Source organism: Etheostoma spectabile, chromosome 19 (assembly GCF_008692095.1).
Source record: "Etheostoma spectabile isolate EspeVRDwgs_2016 chromosome 19, UIUC_Espe_1.0, whole genome shotgun sequence".
In the NCBI taxonomy this organism is placed as follows: Eukaryota; Metazoa; Chordata; class Actinopteri; order Perciformes; family Percidae; genus Etheostoma; species Etheostoma spectabile.
In genome coordinates this window covers 10,503,440-10,516,472 of record NC_045751.1, presented here as the reverse complement: position 1 = coordinate 10,516,472, position 13,033 = coordinate 10,503,440, and the positions used below count along the sequence as shown (strand labels likewise).

Here is a 13,033-nt window from a genome sequence, read left to right as displayed (position 1 = left end):
CTAAAACATTGCGCGTGTGGAAGAAAGAATGAATTCCAACAACTATAAATACATTTTAGAGGCTGATGTTTGGAAGGTCAGTCCAGAAACTGAAGATTAGGTATTTCAGCTAGACAATCAACCAAAGAACACCTCCAACTCAACCATGAAGTAGCATACCTCCAGGGAAGAAGGATTACCGTTTTGGAATGGCCGCCACATTCTTCAGATGTGATTAGCATTAAAGAATCTGTGGAGGGATCTCAAACATGTCGAGCATGCAAGAAAGAATATTTCTGAGCTAGAGTTGTTCTGCTAAAAAGAGTGAGTGACAGACTCTTAGCTGGTGACAGGAAGCGATTGCGAGCTGGTGTAGCAGCCTGATTAGAAGTTACAAAGTACTAATTTACTTTTTGAATTGACTGTGTACTTATGTTAGCAGCTTGAATTTCCACGAGAGATGAATCGTTATTTTTACCTAAATTCAAAATTAAAATTTTGCAGAATATTAAACTGTCATTTGTTTGTATGGTGTCCAATTTGAATGTTTTTGAAAGGTGTGAACACTGTAAAAAAGATTTTTCTTTTTTTTGTCAGCAATATGTTCTTTCATGAAAAAAATGTTTTTTGTCTAAGGGACTTGAAACGTTGCGTTGCTCTCACTATAAGAATTGCAAGTAGCCAGCTGGTATTAGTTGTTATAAAAACATTGGAATTAGTTGAAAAAACGTAACATTGTTGTTAGGAAAACTTGTTACAGTAATTAATATCTTGGGACTTAGTTAGAAGGACAAATTATTTTTGTACCCTCAACTATTATTGTTATTTCAGAACAACCTAGAAAGAGTTGTTAAAACTCAAAATAATTCATGTGCAACTAGATCAACTAGGTCTTTTTTTTAAGTTGATACAACTAAGCACTTTTTACAGTGTACAACCAGGGAAACTGGCCTTTCTTTCATCTTCCATCATCTAGTGTAACATATTTATGATTAAAGAAATATTATGTTGACTTTCAATAAAGGATGCATGTATGTATGATTTATCAACTCTACAACCCCTTGTGTGTCTAAACCCTCTCCCCTCTCTCCTCGTCTCCCCTATCCCCTGATACTGGGTTTGGTGCTCAAGTAGTGAAATGATCCGCTGTTTCCAGACCTTTCTTTCATTTACATCATCCCCCCTCATCACTCTCCTGTTCCTCCCTCTCCATCCTCACCCTACTTTTCCAACTCTTTCACCCCTTCTCCACCCAAATCTAATACCGTCTTTACCCTTCATTCCTCTCTCCTTCCTCCTCTTTTTTCTAAGTAACCTCTGTGTTGCCTTTGTTTAAAGTTGGCAAAAACATAAGTGTAAAAATGGCAAATACAGGGAGTTATGTTATGTCTCAGTTTTTATATTTCTCGTGTACTGACTCCTAAAATGAACTTTACACTTTGCAGTGGGAAGTGGGAAGTGCTCTAAAAATCTAAAAATCACACATTTATTTGATGGCGGTAGTAATTTTGTCAGGATGGAGAAATTTGCCTTTTAGTGAAGACAGCAATTAACTTATTTTTGGGGCTTTTCCCCTTTATTTTAGAGTATATATACTCTCTACATATGGAGGAGGTGATTTATCGTGATTTATCGTGATAGTGAATCAGGATAGTGAATCAGGATTATTATAACGACAAGGAATAGTGGGACCACAGTAAAGATTCCCACCGCTAGCGTAAAGGTGAAGCTGAAGTTGAGGGGATTAAGAGGTGAGAAAGCCTTGAAGAAATCTGGGATGATGCAAATGAAAGACAAAGTCTGGAAACACTGGCTCACTGAAATACAACAAATCCCAATCCTCCTGCACCGTACCCAGTACCAGGGGAGAAAGTAAAGGCAGGGAGGAGGAGGTGAAAAGTGAAGGCGAGAGGTAAACCAAGTCATAACAAGGATGGGAACAGCAGCGTCTTTGTGACAGAAGAAAAACAAACCCATTCCACTGTCACCAAGGAGGGACCGAGAGGAGGAGGAGGAGGAGATTGAGGAGGAGATTGAGGTGGGAAAGAAGAAGTGAGGTGAGAAGGGGGTGAGAGTGTGGAAGGAGAAGGGTGAGCCCAGGACAAAGACTTTACTGAAGGTAGAGACAGGAGATTGAAAGGAACACTACAAAGAAGGCCAAATGAAGAAATGAGGTGAACTTGAGAAGGAAAAAGACAATTGGGTTTCAGGTGAGGTATACCGGTGGAGGTCTCGAGCTCTTGTTCCTCAACTCAATTCAGAAAACACAGTTTTGTTTTTAATCTGAGTATATATAAAAATGTATTTATTCTAAAAGTTATGTCTGGGTCATTTTTGACAGCAGTTGCAGCAACAGCAACAGCTGTGACAAACAGCTCATAGAGGCTATTAAGGTACTTCCAGACGCCACTCAAACCAATAAGTCAGTCAAATCTAAAAAAATATATATATTATACGCAGATTTTTAGATTCAATGTGCACGTATACTTTCGTAGGATTTACTATTTGCGATGTCCATCACAATTATATGCCAATAGATCCACTTAGAATTCCTGGAATTTTTTTTTTAAGTAATCTAGTAATTGTTGTCTGTGCATGCTAGGTACACTGCAAACAAGAACTGCTAATAGGCAATTCGGCATACATACCATAAATAATATATAGTATAGTATATACATATACACACTGCAATGTAGATATCCTCTGTATAAACTGAACACCAAAGAACAATATTAAATACGCAAATTATTAACAACATGCCTAAGTTAAACTAATAAATAGCCAGAGCTATAATTACTTCTCTTTTCTAAGTAACAAAATACTGTAGAAAAAAAAACCAGAAATATACTCCATTGTGGAGATGATGTTTAAAATTCTTCTTCAATCAAGTTCTCATATATATTTACAAAGAAAATTAAATGGCTACTGTTTCAGAGTACGGTGCAGGGGCCGAAACTAACACTCGCCAAATGCTGGGGCGGGCCGACACACAAACGCATGAACACTGGCGCACACACCAGCCACTACCTTCTGTTTACTGATGGCTAGCGTTTACCTCAGGCTAATTATTTAGCTGGTAAGGTGCGTTTTTGGCAGCCATTCTTCCAAAAGAAAGCACAGGAAACGGAGTCTCAGGTCCCCAGGAGGCTCAGACTCACTTCCCACACCCCGTGTCCGTGGACAGCTGTAGTCTTGTGCCGGTGTTGATGTTCTGTTCATTGTCGAACACAAACACAAGTCCACAGCGGCCTGCAGCGTGTATGTCCAAGCCTGTCTCCACCTGCAGGTTGTCAGCTGTGTCTGCCTGGTATAGGCCTACTCTCGGACGGCCAATTTAACTCGCTGGTCCTCATCAATAGTTTCGTGTGTCACGTAGCTCTCTACAAGCAGAAAAAAGAGGAGCTTAAAACGAGACTTGCGATATGATCTTGTGATCTGGATGGGAAGGATAACTCTGGGAGATGGAACAGGTGGTTCACGATTTTGAGTTCATGGATCTGAGTGTTGCGCTTTTGGTTTCATATTGCATATCGTTACAGCCCTAATAGACACTGAAATGTAGATTATTTTGGGTCCAAAGGAGAAAATTTATAATTTGATTTCAGCAAAAAGACAGAAAACTTCTGTTATAATGAGCTGAATCTACTTTGACCAAAATCAAAAGTACAATGAAGTAACTGCATATAGTTTACTTACTCAAAAAGTAACATTTCAAGTTGATAAGAGTTAATCATTTGGAATTAAGTCTACTTTATGTAATAGCAATAGGAAAAATATATCACCTGTGCTGGATGAATCATAAGTTGTTTTTTTTCAGGGATCTCTCATTTGCCTAATTGGTTTTGATAGATTTAGCCATTACCATCACTCATTTTCTAGCGGACCTCCATGGTGACGCCAGACGAGAGCATTTAGTTGATGATGCAACTGCAAAGCTTCTGCAGGGGCCGTGGGAGATGGAATACATTAACAGAAAGGCGTCGAGAAGGAGGCGACAGAAGACCTGAGGCTCAGAGGAAAGGTGAGGATTTTAAGACGAGAGAGTTTACCTCGGGTCAAAGCGAGGCTGGAAAGTGTGTCTCAGCTGACAGTAGCGACCCAGAGACTGTCGCGGGGCGGAGGGAACGGAGGGGGGAGAAGAGACGTAGGTGGCAGCACGGGGTGAGAGGAAGGTAAAGGAGGTGGGTAAGGTTGGAAACAGTGGCTCACTTCCCTGAGACAGAAGCAGATCTGACTGAACGAGTTGTCAAAGGAAAGAACAGATCAGGAGACTGGAAGCGAGCAAAGGAGGTAGGGAGTCATTTTAAAAGGAGGCGTTGACACAGAGTAGGTGGGAGGGGGGGAGTGAGGAGAGGTAAAACGACGGTGGAACCAGCGGCTCATTGGTCATGTTTCCATCCAACTGTCAAGTGAATTTTGAGCAAAGTTTTTGAAATGTGGCGACTTAGATGTGTTTCCATCGGTAGGGGTGAAACCATTTAATAGGCTTCCTGAATGTAAAAAGTACACCCACTTAAAAAAAAATGGAAAGAGCCTTTCAAGGGTCAATGACTATTGGGAGAGCTGTTACTGTTCTCTATTGGGCCATTTAGTTTTTAGCCAAATTTTTTCATGTTTTCAGATGAAGAAAAAGACAAACATGAGCATGTACGGTATGGCCTATCTGAAACATTCCTGCTATTTAGAGGCATTATACATTTGCATGATATTGATCAATATCTTGGCTATTTATCTTCCCCACACCAATATGTAAAAACATATGCGTCACCAAAACATGACTTTCAAGCTCTTTGGAACACATGTATGTAAGGATAAATGCATAAGACCTTATTTTATAGCTGCGAAGCCAAACAATCGCGCTATGGAGGAAGAGAAAGAACATATAGTATAATAAATAGAAAGGACAGAGTTAAAGCTGCTTGTGTTGTGAAATGGCTTTCAAGGGAGAGGTTAGGTCTCATTTAAAGGCAATAAAAAAAGGCCAAATTCTGACGTGATTAGTCATTTGTTTGGGCCTCAGACGAGAAGACTGACGTGTGCTTTGCGTCCCGGTGGAAGAAAAGGTCGGCGTGTAGGGCCGAGAGAATCGGGATAAGGGTTGAACAGAGCGTGGGCGATGGCGGACGGGCTCCGGGGACGGCGGGTGAACCGTGGCAGACTCTGAAAGAAACGAGACCAAAGACAGACGTTGACGCGATCTCCTCGTTTCAGACGTGCCTACATCGGAGAAAAGGCTTTTCCCCTGAATCCGTCCCAATGCTGCGCTCCCAAAGAGAATTCAAGACGGATGAGTCATTGGAGTTGTTCGGAAAATGTCGCGGTGCCGGGGCTGCGAGGACAGGGCATGAGAAGAGAGGATGGAGGGACGGGCCTCACGGAGGGCAAAGATGTGATTTAAATGGTGAAGTTTGGAGCGAAACATTCTAAGAAAAATGGAACAAAGGGCTGCACTGTCTCCATCTTCTTCATGTTTTCCTCTGTCGCTCTCCATCTTTTATTTCTTGTACTTCATGTTTTCTTTATCCTCATTCTTTATTCTCTGTCAATGTTTCTTTTACAGACCCATATTCTCCATATTCAGAAGTTTACAAGTCAGTACATTGCTCCAGCGAAGTGGACATAGACAGACAAACCAAAACATATTAAAGCAACGAGAATTTTTAGTTTGACGCTTCTCATTATTCTTACCCTAGACAAATAATAAGAACATTATTAAATCCCCAAAATAATGACAGCATGCTCTGTCAAAATAATTGTGGTTTTAGTACTTATCAATCACTTAACAATATAGACTGGTTTCGCAAACATGAAGAAGTATTCAGATCAAGGTAAATCAAAAAGAAGTAAATACCAGTGTTGTAGTCAAGACCGCCTGAACCCAGACCAAGTCATTACCAAGACCAGATGGAATCGAGTAATAATAATGTACAGCTAATATGTAAAGCTTATATTCGCAGTAACAAATTTCAAACTGAAGCAGGAAGCTTTCCATCTAGTAATAGTAATGGTGTTAACACATTAATCAGACAATGCACAGGAAATGTAGTGATAACCCTGCAGTACTACAACAATCAATATGAAGAGATGTTTTTGTGCCATAAACTACACAAATTACTAAATAAATGACATGTTTTAATATCCCAAGATGGAAACATTGCTGTACCTTAGAAGTGCATCAATAACAGGAAGCATCACGAGATGTTTAAATGAAGCTTTTATTTCAGGCCCTCCTTTCAGTTTTACCTCCAGCTTGTCGAAGCCTCTCTCCAGGTACGTCCCGTACTTGTTTTTCTCTCCGGTCGAGGCGTAGAACTTACTCCACCAGTCCATGAACTCCTCTTCCTGTTGGTCACACATTGGAAAGGTCAAAGGTTGTCAGATTGACAATGTAAACTAGGTGCTGAATCTAAACGGAGTTCAGCAAAAGCATTGAAAGATTTAGATGGAAATACCATCTAAATATAATGTAATGTTTTATAAGACACTTTAAATCCCAAAAAATCAGGGCGTCAACTGTGACATAAATCCAGGGTTGTGGATTAAGTTAATGTAATTTAACGTTAAAGAATTTAATTACAATATATACAATATGAAAGGTTACTGTAATCCGTTATAGTTACCTGCAAAAAATGTGTAATCAAATCCCAGTTACCTATAAAAATGTCCATGATTCAATAGAGGCAGTGGCGCTGGCAGGATTCTAACTCATAGTACGCACAAAAAACGCCCACCTGCCGAAGCGGTTTACTGCGCCAGAAATCAGCTGTTCTCATAATATTTGATGTGTGTGAGAGTGTGCTACTAGTGTACTTTTAACATATCATAATGACCAGATCAAGAAAATATTTTACTGAAGCATTTTGTAAGAGAGTGCACAAGAGGGAGAGAGAGAGAGAGAGAGAGACAGAGAGAAAGAGAGACAGTGAGACAGAGAGAGAGAGAGAGTGAGAGACAGAGAGAGGTGGATGCGTTCAGAGCAGACACCTGTCAGCGAGCCTGTACGGAGATATGAATAATATCATTTCTCTGTGTGCCATGTAAACACAATTTCCTGAATATGATCAAAAATGCAATAAGCCTCATTAAGGGGCGATAGGAAGAAAATCAGATATCACAATATGCTTAACAGCAGCTCTGTTCTGCTCTGTTCACAGTTCTAATTTTCTCAATAAGTATACCTAGTGCTGGGCAATATATCAATATTGTGATATGAGACTAGATATCATCTTAGATTTTGGATATTGTAATAATGGGATATGGCATAAGTGTTGTCTTTTACTGGTTTTATAGGCTGCATTACAGTAAAGCGATGCACTTTTCTGAACTTACCAGACTGTTGTAACTTTTCTATTATTTGCCTTTTCCCCACTTAGACATTATGTCCACATTACTGATGATTATTTATCTAAAATGTAAGTGTGAAGATATTTTTGTAAGGCACCATTTGTCATCCCCAGAATATCGCCGCAATATCAATATCGAGGTATTTGGTTAAGCATTGACAAAATATTGTAATCGGCTACACTGTATCTAATCTCATATCACAGTATCGACATTATATCAATATATTGCCCAGCCCTAGGTATACTTATTTAGAAAATTAGGACTGTGAACAGATCAGAACAGTGCTGCTGTTAGCTGCTGCTCCTTTGCGCATTTAGGCATCGTTATCGTTAGATGTGCTGCATGTCTCACAGAAAAACAATAGACGCACATTGTGTACGGGATTATGGCTGCCGGCGCCACTGAATAGGGGGTCACATCTGACTCTTTTCTGTAAAAAGCTAAGCTATGTGTTGAATGATATTAATTCTGTTGCTTTTCATGCGTTTCATGAGCACGTCTTCTTCTGCTAACCACAGCTGTTGAGTAAAGTTTGATGCTATTCGGAGATTTCGATTGGTTCTCCGGTTTGAATTTGCAGTGCCACCCATCTAACAGTTAAGTTATCTCTCAAGATGTCATTCCAAATTTAAAAAAGTACATGAAAAGTAATTAAATGTAACAAGTTACATTACTTTGATTAAGTAACAGAAACAGTTAGTTAGTTTTTTAGTCTGTTCTTTAGTTCTTTATTTTCACAACAAAAAAAATAAGGTCAAAGTTCATGTCCTCTCTGACCAAAACGTTCGTGGCGACTGTATTGAACTAAATGACTTTGCCTGACATCTTAACTCCCGTAATGGCCTTTGACCTTTCAAACACATGAAACGCCCTGCGGCGAGTGCTGTTTGCCTTTCTTTAATTATATTTTTTGCAGTGCACTTTTCACTGCGCTTTTCATGATTTTTTCCAATGATCGCATGGCAACGCCGAGTTAGCCAAGTCACGTCAACACAAGTAAAAATTGCCTCTAGTGGCTCTGTCGCATTAAGGTCATGGTATATGGGCGTTCTGAGGCAATGGAAACGGGCAACACCAGAAAGGGAGCTGGCATAGAGCAGACAAACCCAGCATGGACATCAGAAGAAACATTTTCAGTTTATGTATAAATGAAAAGCATCCCTTCCATCACTGTTACAAAGAAATATTCTGCGCACACAAACTTATTGTCTGTTCCACTTGTTATATCTTTAATACACCGGGGCAGACAGGATACAAAGTGTGTTCAAATTAAGCTATTTTGTCTGCATGTTGTCAGATTTTTGCAATTATATTGTCTCTGGGTACATGCTGTTTGCGGTCGACAGCCATGACAGAAAGCACTGACTTCAGCTTGTCTGGGGACTGTGGCTTTGATGTTTGCTTTCCTTCTGTCCTTAGGATTGGGAATATGAATCACAATGAGTCTCAGATATGAAATCCAGAGACAAGACCAAAGTCCAAAATCCAATGACAATTTCAACATAATCTTACTCATTAGGCTGCATCTAAGGGAAGTCACAAGTCATTTTGGATTTTCTCAAGTCTAAAGCTTTTATAACCACCCACAACTCTGTAGTTACAGAGAACCTTACAGAGAGCCAAAGGTACACAAGAAAGAAAATCTCCTTTCAAATCCATTCACATTTTCACGCGGCAACAGGCTTAATTTTTTTTTTTTTTTTCAGAAAGACCAATGAATGAAATGCTGAATAACAGGTTGCATGGAGTTACAGAAGCTAGAAGAATAGAGACTGAACAGGAAGTGACATCATCGCTATGAATGTACGGCCCACGCAGACGTACTTTGTTGTAGAAGAGATGTGACATCGCACTCATCATGTACAGACAGTATCCTCAACACAATGTGTGAGAACTTATAATTATTGCAAAAAATTTTGCAAATTAAAAGGCGTTTGATTATGGAAAGATGCACTTTGCACTGCTGCATCATGTGACTTATGATTAAATAAAATTGCTCCCAAACTTACCCACTGCAACATCTTGTGGTGGCATTAACAGTGAGAGACAGGTCAGACACACATTACATTTCATCACACACTGCACACTCAATCAATGCAGACGCACAAACGCTGATAACCACATGCTAAACTAACTGGGTTAAACACATTTTAAGTAGGCTTTCAAACACATTTCATAATACTTATACTCATTACACATTAAGGGGTTTCATTCCAAAAATGAAATATATACTGTACACCATTTAAGAAAAGAAATCGTTCTGTTACGAAATGACTGCTGGCATGAAAGTAGAAGCAGTTAAAGTCTTACTATTACTTACAGCTATGAGTAATACTCAGCGCTCACAATGTCGTTCTGTTTTGGAGAATAAAATATCTTTGTTTTTGAAATGTTGACTGATGGCTTTCTGTGGTTTGGATACGACTTATTTTGATTTATACAATATGATTTTTTGGGAGGAATATATAACATCTTTGAATGAAAACCCTGTTATGTGTTTTTATCAAGACCTTTTATTTTCTCAAGTATGAGGTTGCCTCATCCATCAAATCTACCAAAAGCCTGTTCACATTGGCAACGTCGAGTGGCCTATTTAAACATTCATTTTTGAGTATTTTCTCACAGAAATAAAAACTGTCTGTGAGTGTGTGTGAGTGTGTTTTGATGGCAGCTTGTTGGCCCTGACGCAACAAAGAAACAACGACTACAAAGATGAAGAATACCAAAGGGACAGATCAAAATACTAGCCCTTACCCCTTCACACACACACACACCACACACACACACACACACACACACACACACACACACACACACACAACACAACACACACACACACACACACACACATTTCAGCTCAACCCGTCGCCGCCCTTTAACCCTCTGAGGAACACTCAAGCTTAAAACACACTCATGACGCATGCACCACTTTTTCCTTTGTGTGTTTTAGTGTGTGTAGGCATAAATGTAGAACAAAAGTGCTCTTATGGCACTGGGTTTGTGTGGAATCCCCTTTCTATTTCTTCCCACACACACACACACACATACACACACACACACTCACTCACACACACCCCAAATGGGGGAAAACTATGGAGTTCCTCATTTTTCCAAAGTGGCAGCATGGCATGGAAAAGGGCAGCACGTGGAGTTTAACACACACACACACACACACACACACACACACACACACACACACACACACAGTGTCTGAGGCGTGAAGTGTCTGGTGTGTGTTAATCTGCCCTCTGTGTGCAGCCGGTGCCAAGCATAGAAGGGGGCGCCAGAAATGATGTGTGTGTGCCCACCAGTGTGTGTCAAGGTGTGTTCACTCAAGTCTGCGACTCCTGATTCAGACAGATTAAGGCTGCCGGGGGAGCGCTCTAGACTGCGAAGGCTATTTAGTGTACACTCAGGAGATCAAACACACACACACACACACGCATGCAGCGGTGTGTTCAGGGTGTCAGTGTGGTTTGCAGTCTATCATTACGCCCTGTAGGGAAAGCCCGGCTGACCAAACCAAGACTGGCACTGCCAAGAACTTAGTGAGCACAGAGGCTGAGGGGGAGGGGGGGGGGGGTCATAGATCTGATTCTCCAAAATCAACTGGACAATGTGAAGAATGTGGAAAGAAAGGGATAAATGTCTTAGCAGAACTGTTTGTGTGTGTTTGTCATTGCATGCGCTGTGGTTTCAAGGCAGAGCACCAAACCTCAAGCAAAAAATCGGTGGCGTTTTCACATAAATCAATGTCTATTTTGCTATCTCTGCTTGACATTACACAGTAGTGACTCCATCTTTAACCGGTTCCACAAAACTTTTCCATTTGCTGTTCTCCACTACATGCTGCCCGGCATCCCTTTTGTTTGAAAATTCTTCTGGCGTGCAGGAAATGATGCATACCAGATTTCTGGCTACTTTGGCATACGCTAAAGAAGTAGCATTAGCCATAATAGCTACCATTGAATCACAGAATGTTTACTAAATTGGGACCCAATAAGGAGCAGTTTACTTAAAAAACTAAATAAAAATGATAAAAATGATGATTAATTTGACCAAGAGGATATCCACCAATCACGCTTCCTGCGGCTTCCCCAAAACAGGTAGTTGATGATTTCTTTCTTGTGAGCAACTGGTGATTTGCCGTTTAAAAAATAACGGAACACATGTTGGTTAGTACTGGGCTAAACTTGGGTGAAAGGGACCATGTTTAGGTGTTTTTATGTGTTTTTTTTGGTTTTCAAAGCATTAAGACTGTATTTCAAATGTGATGCAGGTTCTGAAATATTTTCAATATGAATTAAACTGCTGTTGAAACAATGCTCATAGAGATCTAGACTATGGGCCCCTCAGTCTATTCTTAAAGAATTTTGCACTAGCATTGCACAGCTATCACACTCTGACACTCAAGAATGACAAAAAACGTTATATCAAGGTTGTAAAAAGTGTCAAAATCCAGTGTTGTGCAAGTTCACACCTAACTGCTAGCTCAAAGCTCAGTTCACACGTGATGAAATGAACTTCACGTTCATAACTGTGAACTTTTAACTACGTTTACAAAAAATGAACTAGTTTACGTGAATTTCTTTCAGTTTTTTTTAATAAGCTGCTCCGAGACTGGTCAGATGCTTCTGCTTATATTGTTGTTTCACATTCGTTGACTGATGTTTCCAGTGGCTTAGAGTTTGTTTCAGATTTAGGTAGGGGGAAACATATCGACAGAATCGGCATGCCGGTTGCCACAAATCCTCTTCGAAAAAAAGAGAGTGAACAGCTCAAGTTCAGTTCACCATTCATTCAGAGCATGTTCTATGTTCGTTTTCAAGCGCTAATGCACATAAATGAAGCATAACCAGAGATATTGTATCACATCCTTTTTCTCTATCCAAACCTGGTGCCTACATTACCCACAGTGCAACTCAACCGCCAACAGTTCAGCTGGTGTATTACTATATAATAACGGTAAAAGTAAAAAAAAAAAAATCAGGGCACTGCAGAGTCAGATGACTTTGTGGGCTCATCACTACAAGGAATAACTTTCTGATATCACGGTCATTTGTATTAAAATATCAATGATAGCATTTTTTGCCAAGATTTAAGTCTTTTAACTTGCAAATCCCCAAATGATTATCAGACAGACGGACATAACGAATACCACACCAGAAACGTCTGTTTTTGCTTGACATTTATGGTTGGTTAATTTTGAAGAATAGTCTGGCTGGTGGACTTATAAAAGCAATACACCCATGGCATCCAGAAGTACACGGACACATTTGGATGACATTAGGTCACTATAAGGTCATGACTGCGTTTCATAAACCCTTAAAAAAGCCAGAGAGTCACCTGGCATGAAGCAACTCCAGTTAGTTTGTCTGGTTCTAAAGCCCCCAGGAAGGATTTATGAGACAAAAGGAAAACTAAAATAGGATTGTTTCTTGGCAATGAACTGGGACAGTGTTGATGACAATTAATAGGAGAGGAGGGATGCAGCAAAACAACAATTATTGAAGGGGCACATACTTATATAATACATATCACTGATGGAAACACAGATGCAACTAACTACCTTAAGGAAGGAAAAACACAGGAAAAGATGGAGGCTGATTGGATCCATGACAAATAGTATCATCAAGCCTGGATGTCGCCGATGAAACGTGACACACAATGTTCCATCTGAGCAACGTTAGATCTCAAATATCTCAAAGGG

At 40.0% G+C, this 13,033-nt stretch overlaps 1 protein-coding gene across 13 annotated transcripts in view; it reads right to left on the bottom strand.

Annotated features, from left to right (window-relative positions):
• dysf (dysferlin, limb girdle muscular dystrophy 2B (autosomal recessive)) overlaps positions 1-13,033 on the bottom strand; it is an 84,423-nt gene that overhangs the window by 18,930 nt on the left and 52,460 nt on the right. For 7 of the 13 annotated variants that reach the window (XM_032499363.1, XM_032499367.1, XM_032499371.1 and 4 more), the window contains one exon: positions 6,223-6,321. In XM_032499363.1, the coding sequence (XP_032355254.1) occupies positions 6,223-6,321 (99 nt within the window). Of the gene's footprint in view, positions 1-6,222; positions 6,322-9,332; positions 9,345-13,033 lie in introns of all 13 variants that reach the window. The other 6 variants (XM_032499361.1, XM_032499366.1, XM_032499362.1 and 3 more) reach the window with 1 other exon arrangement.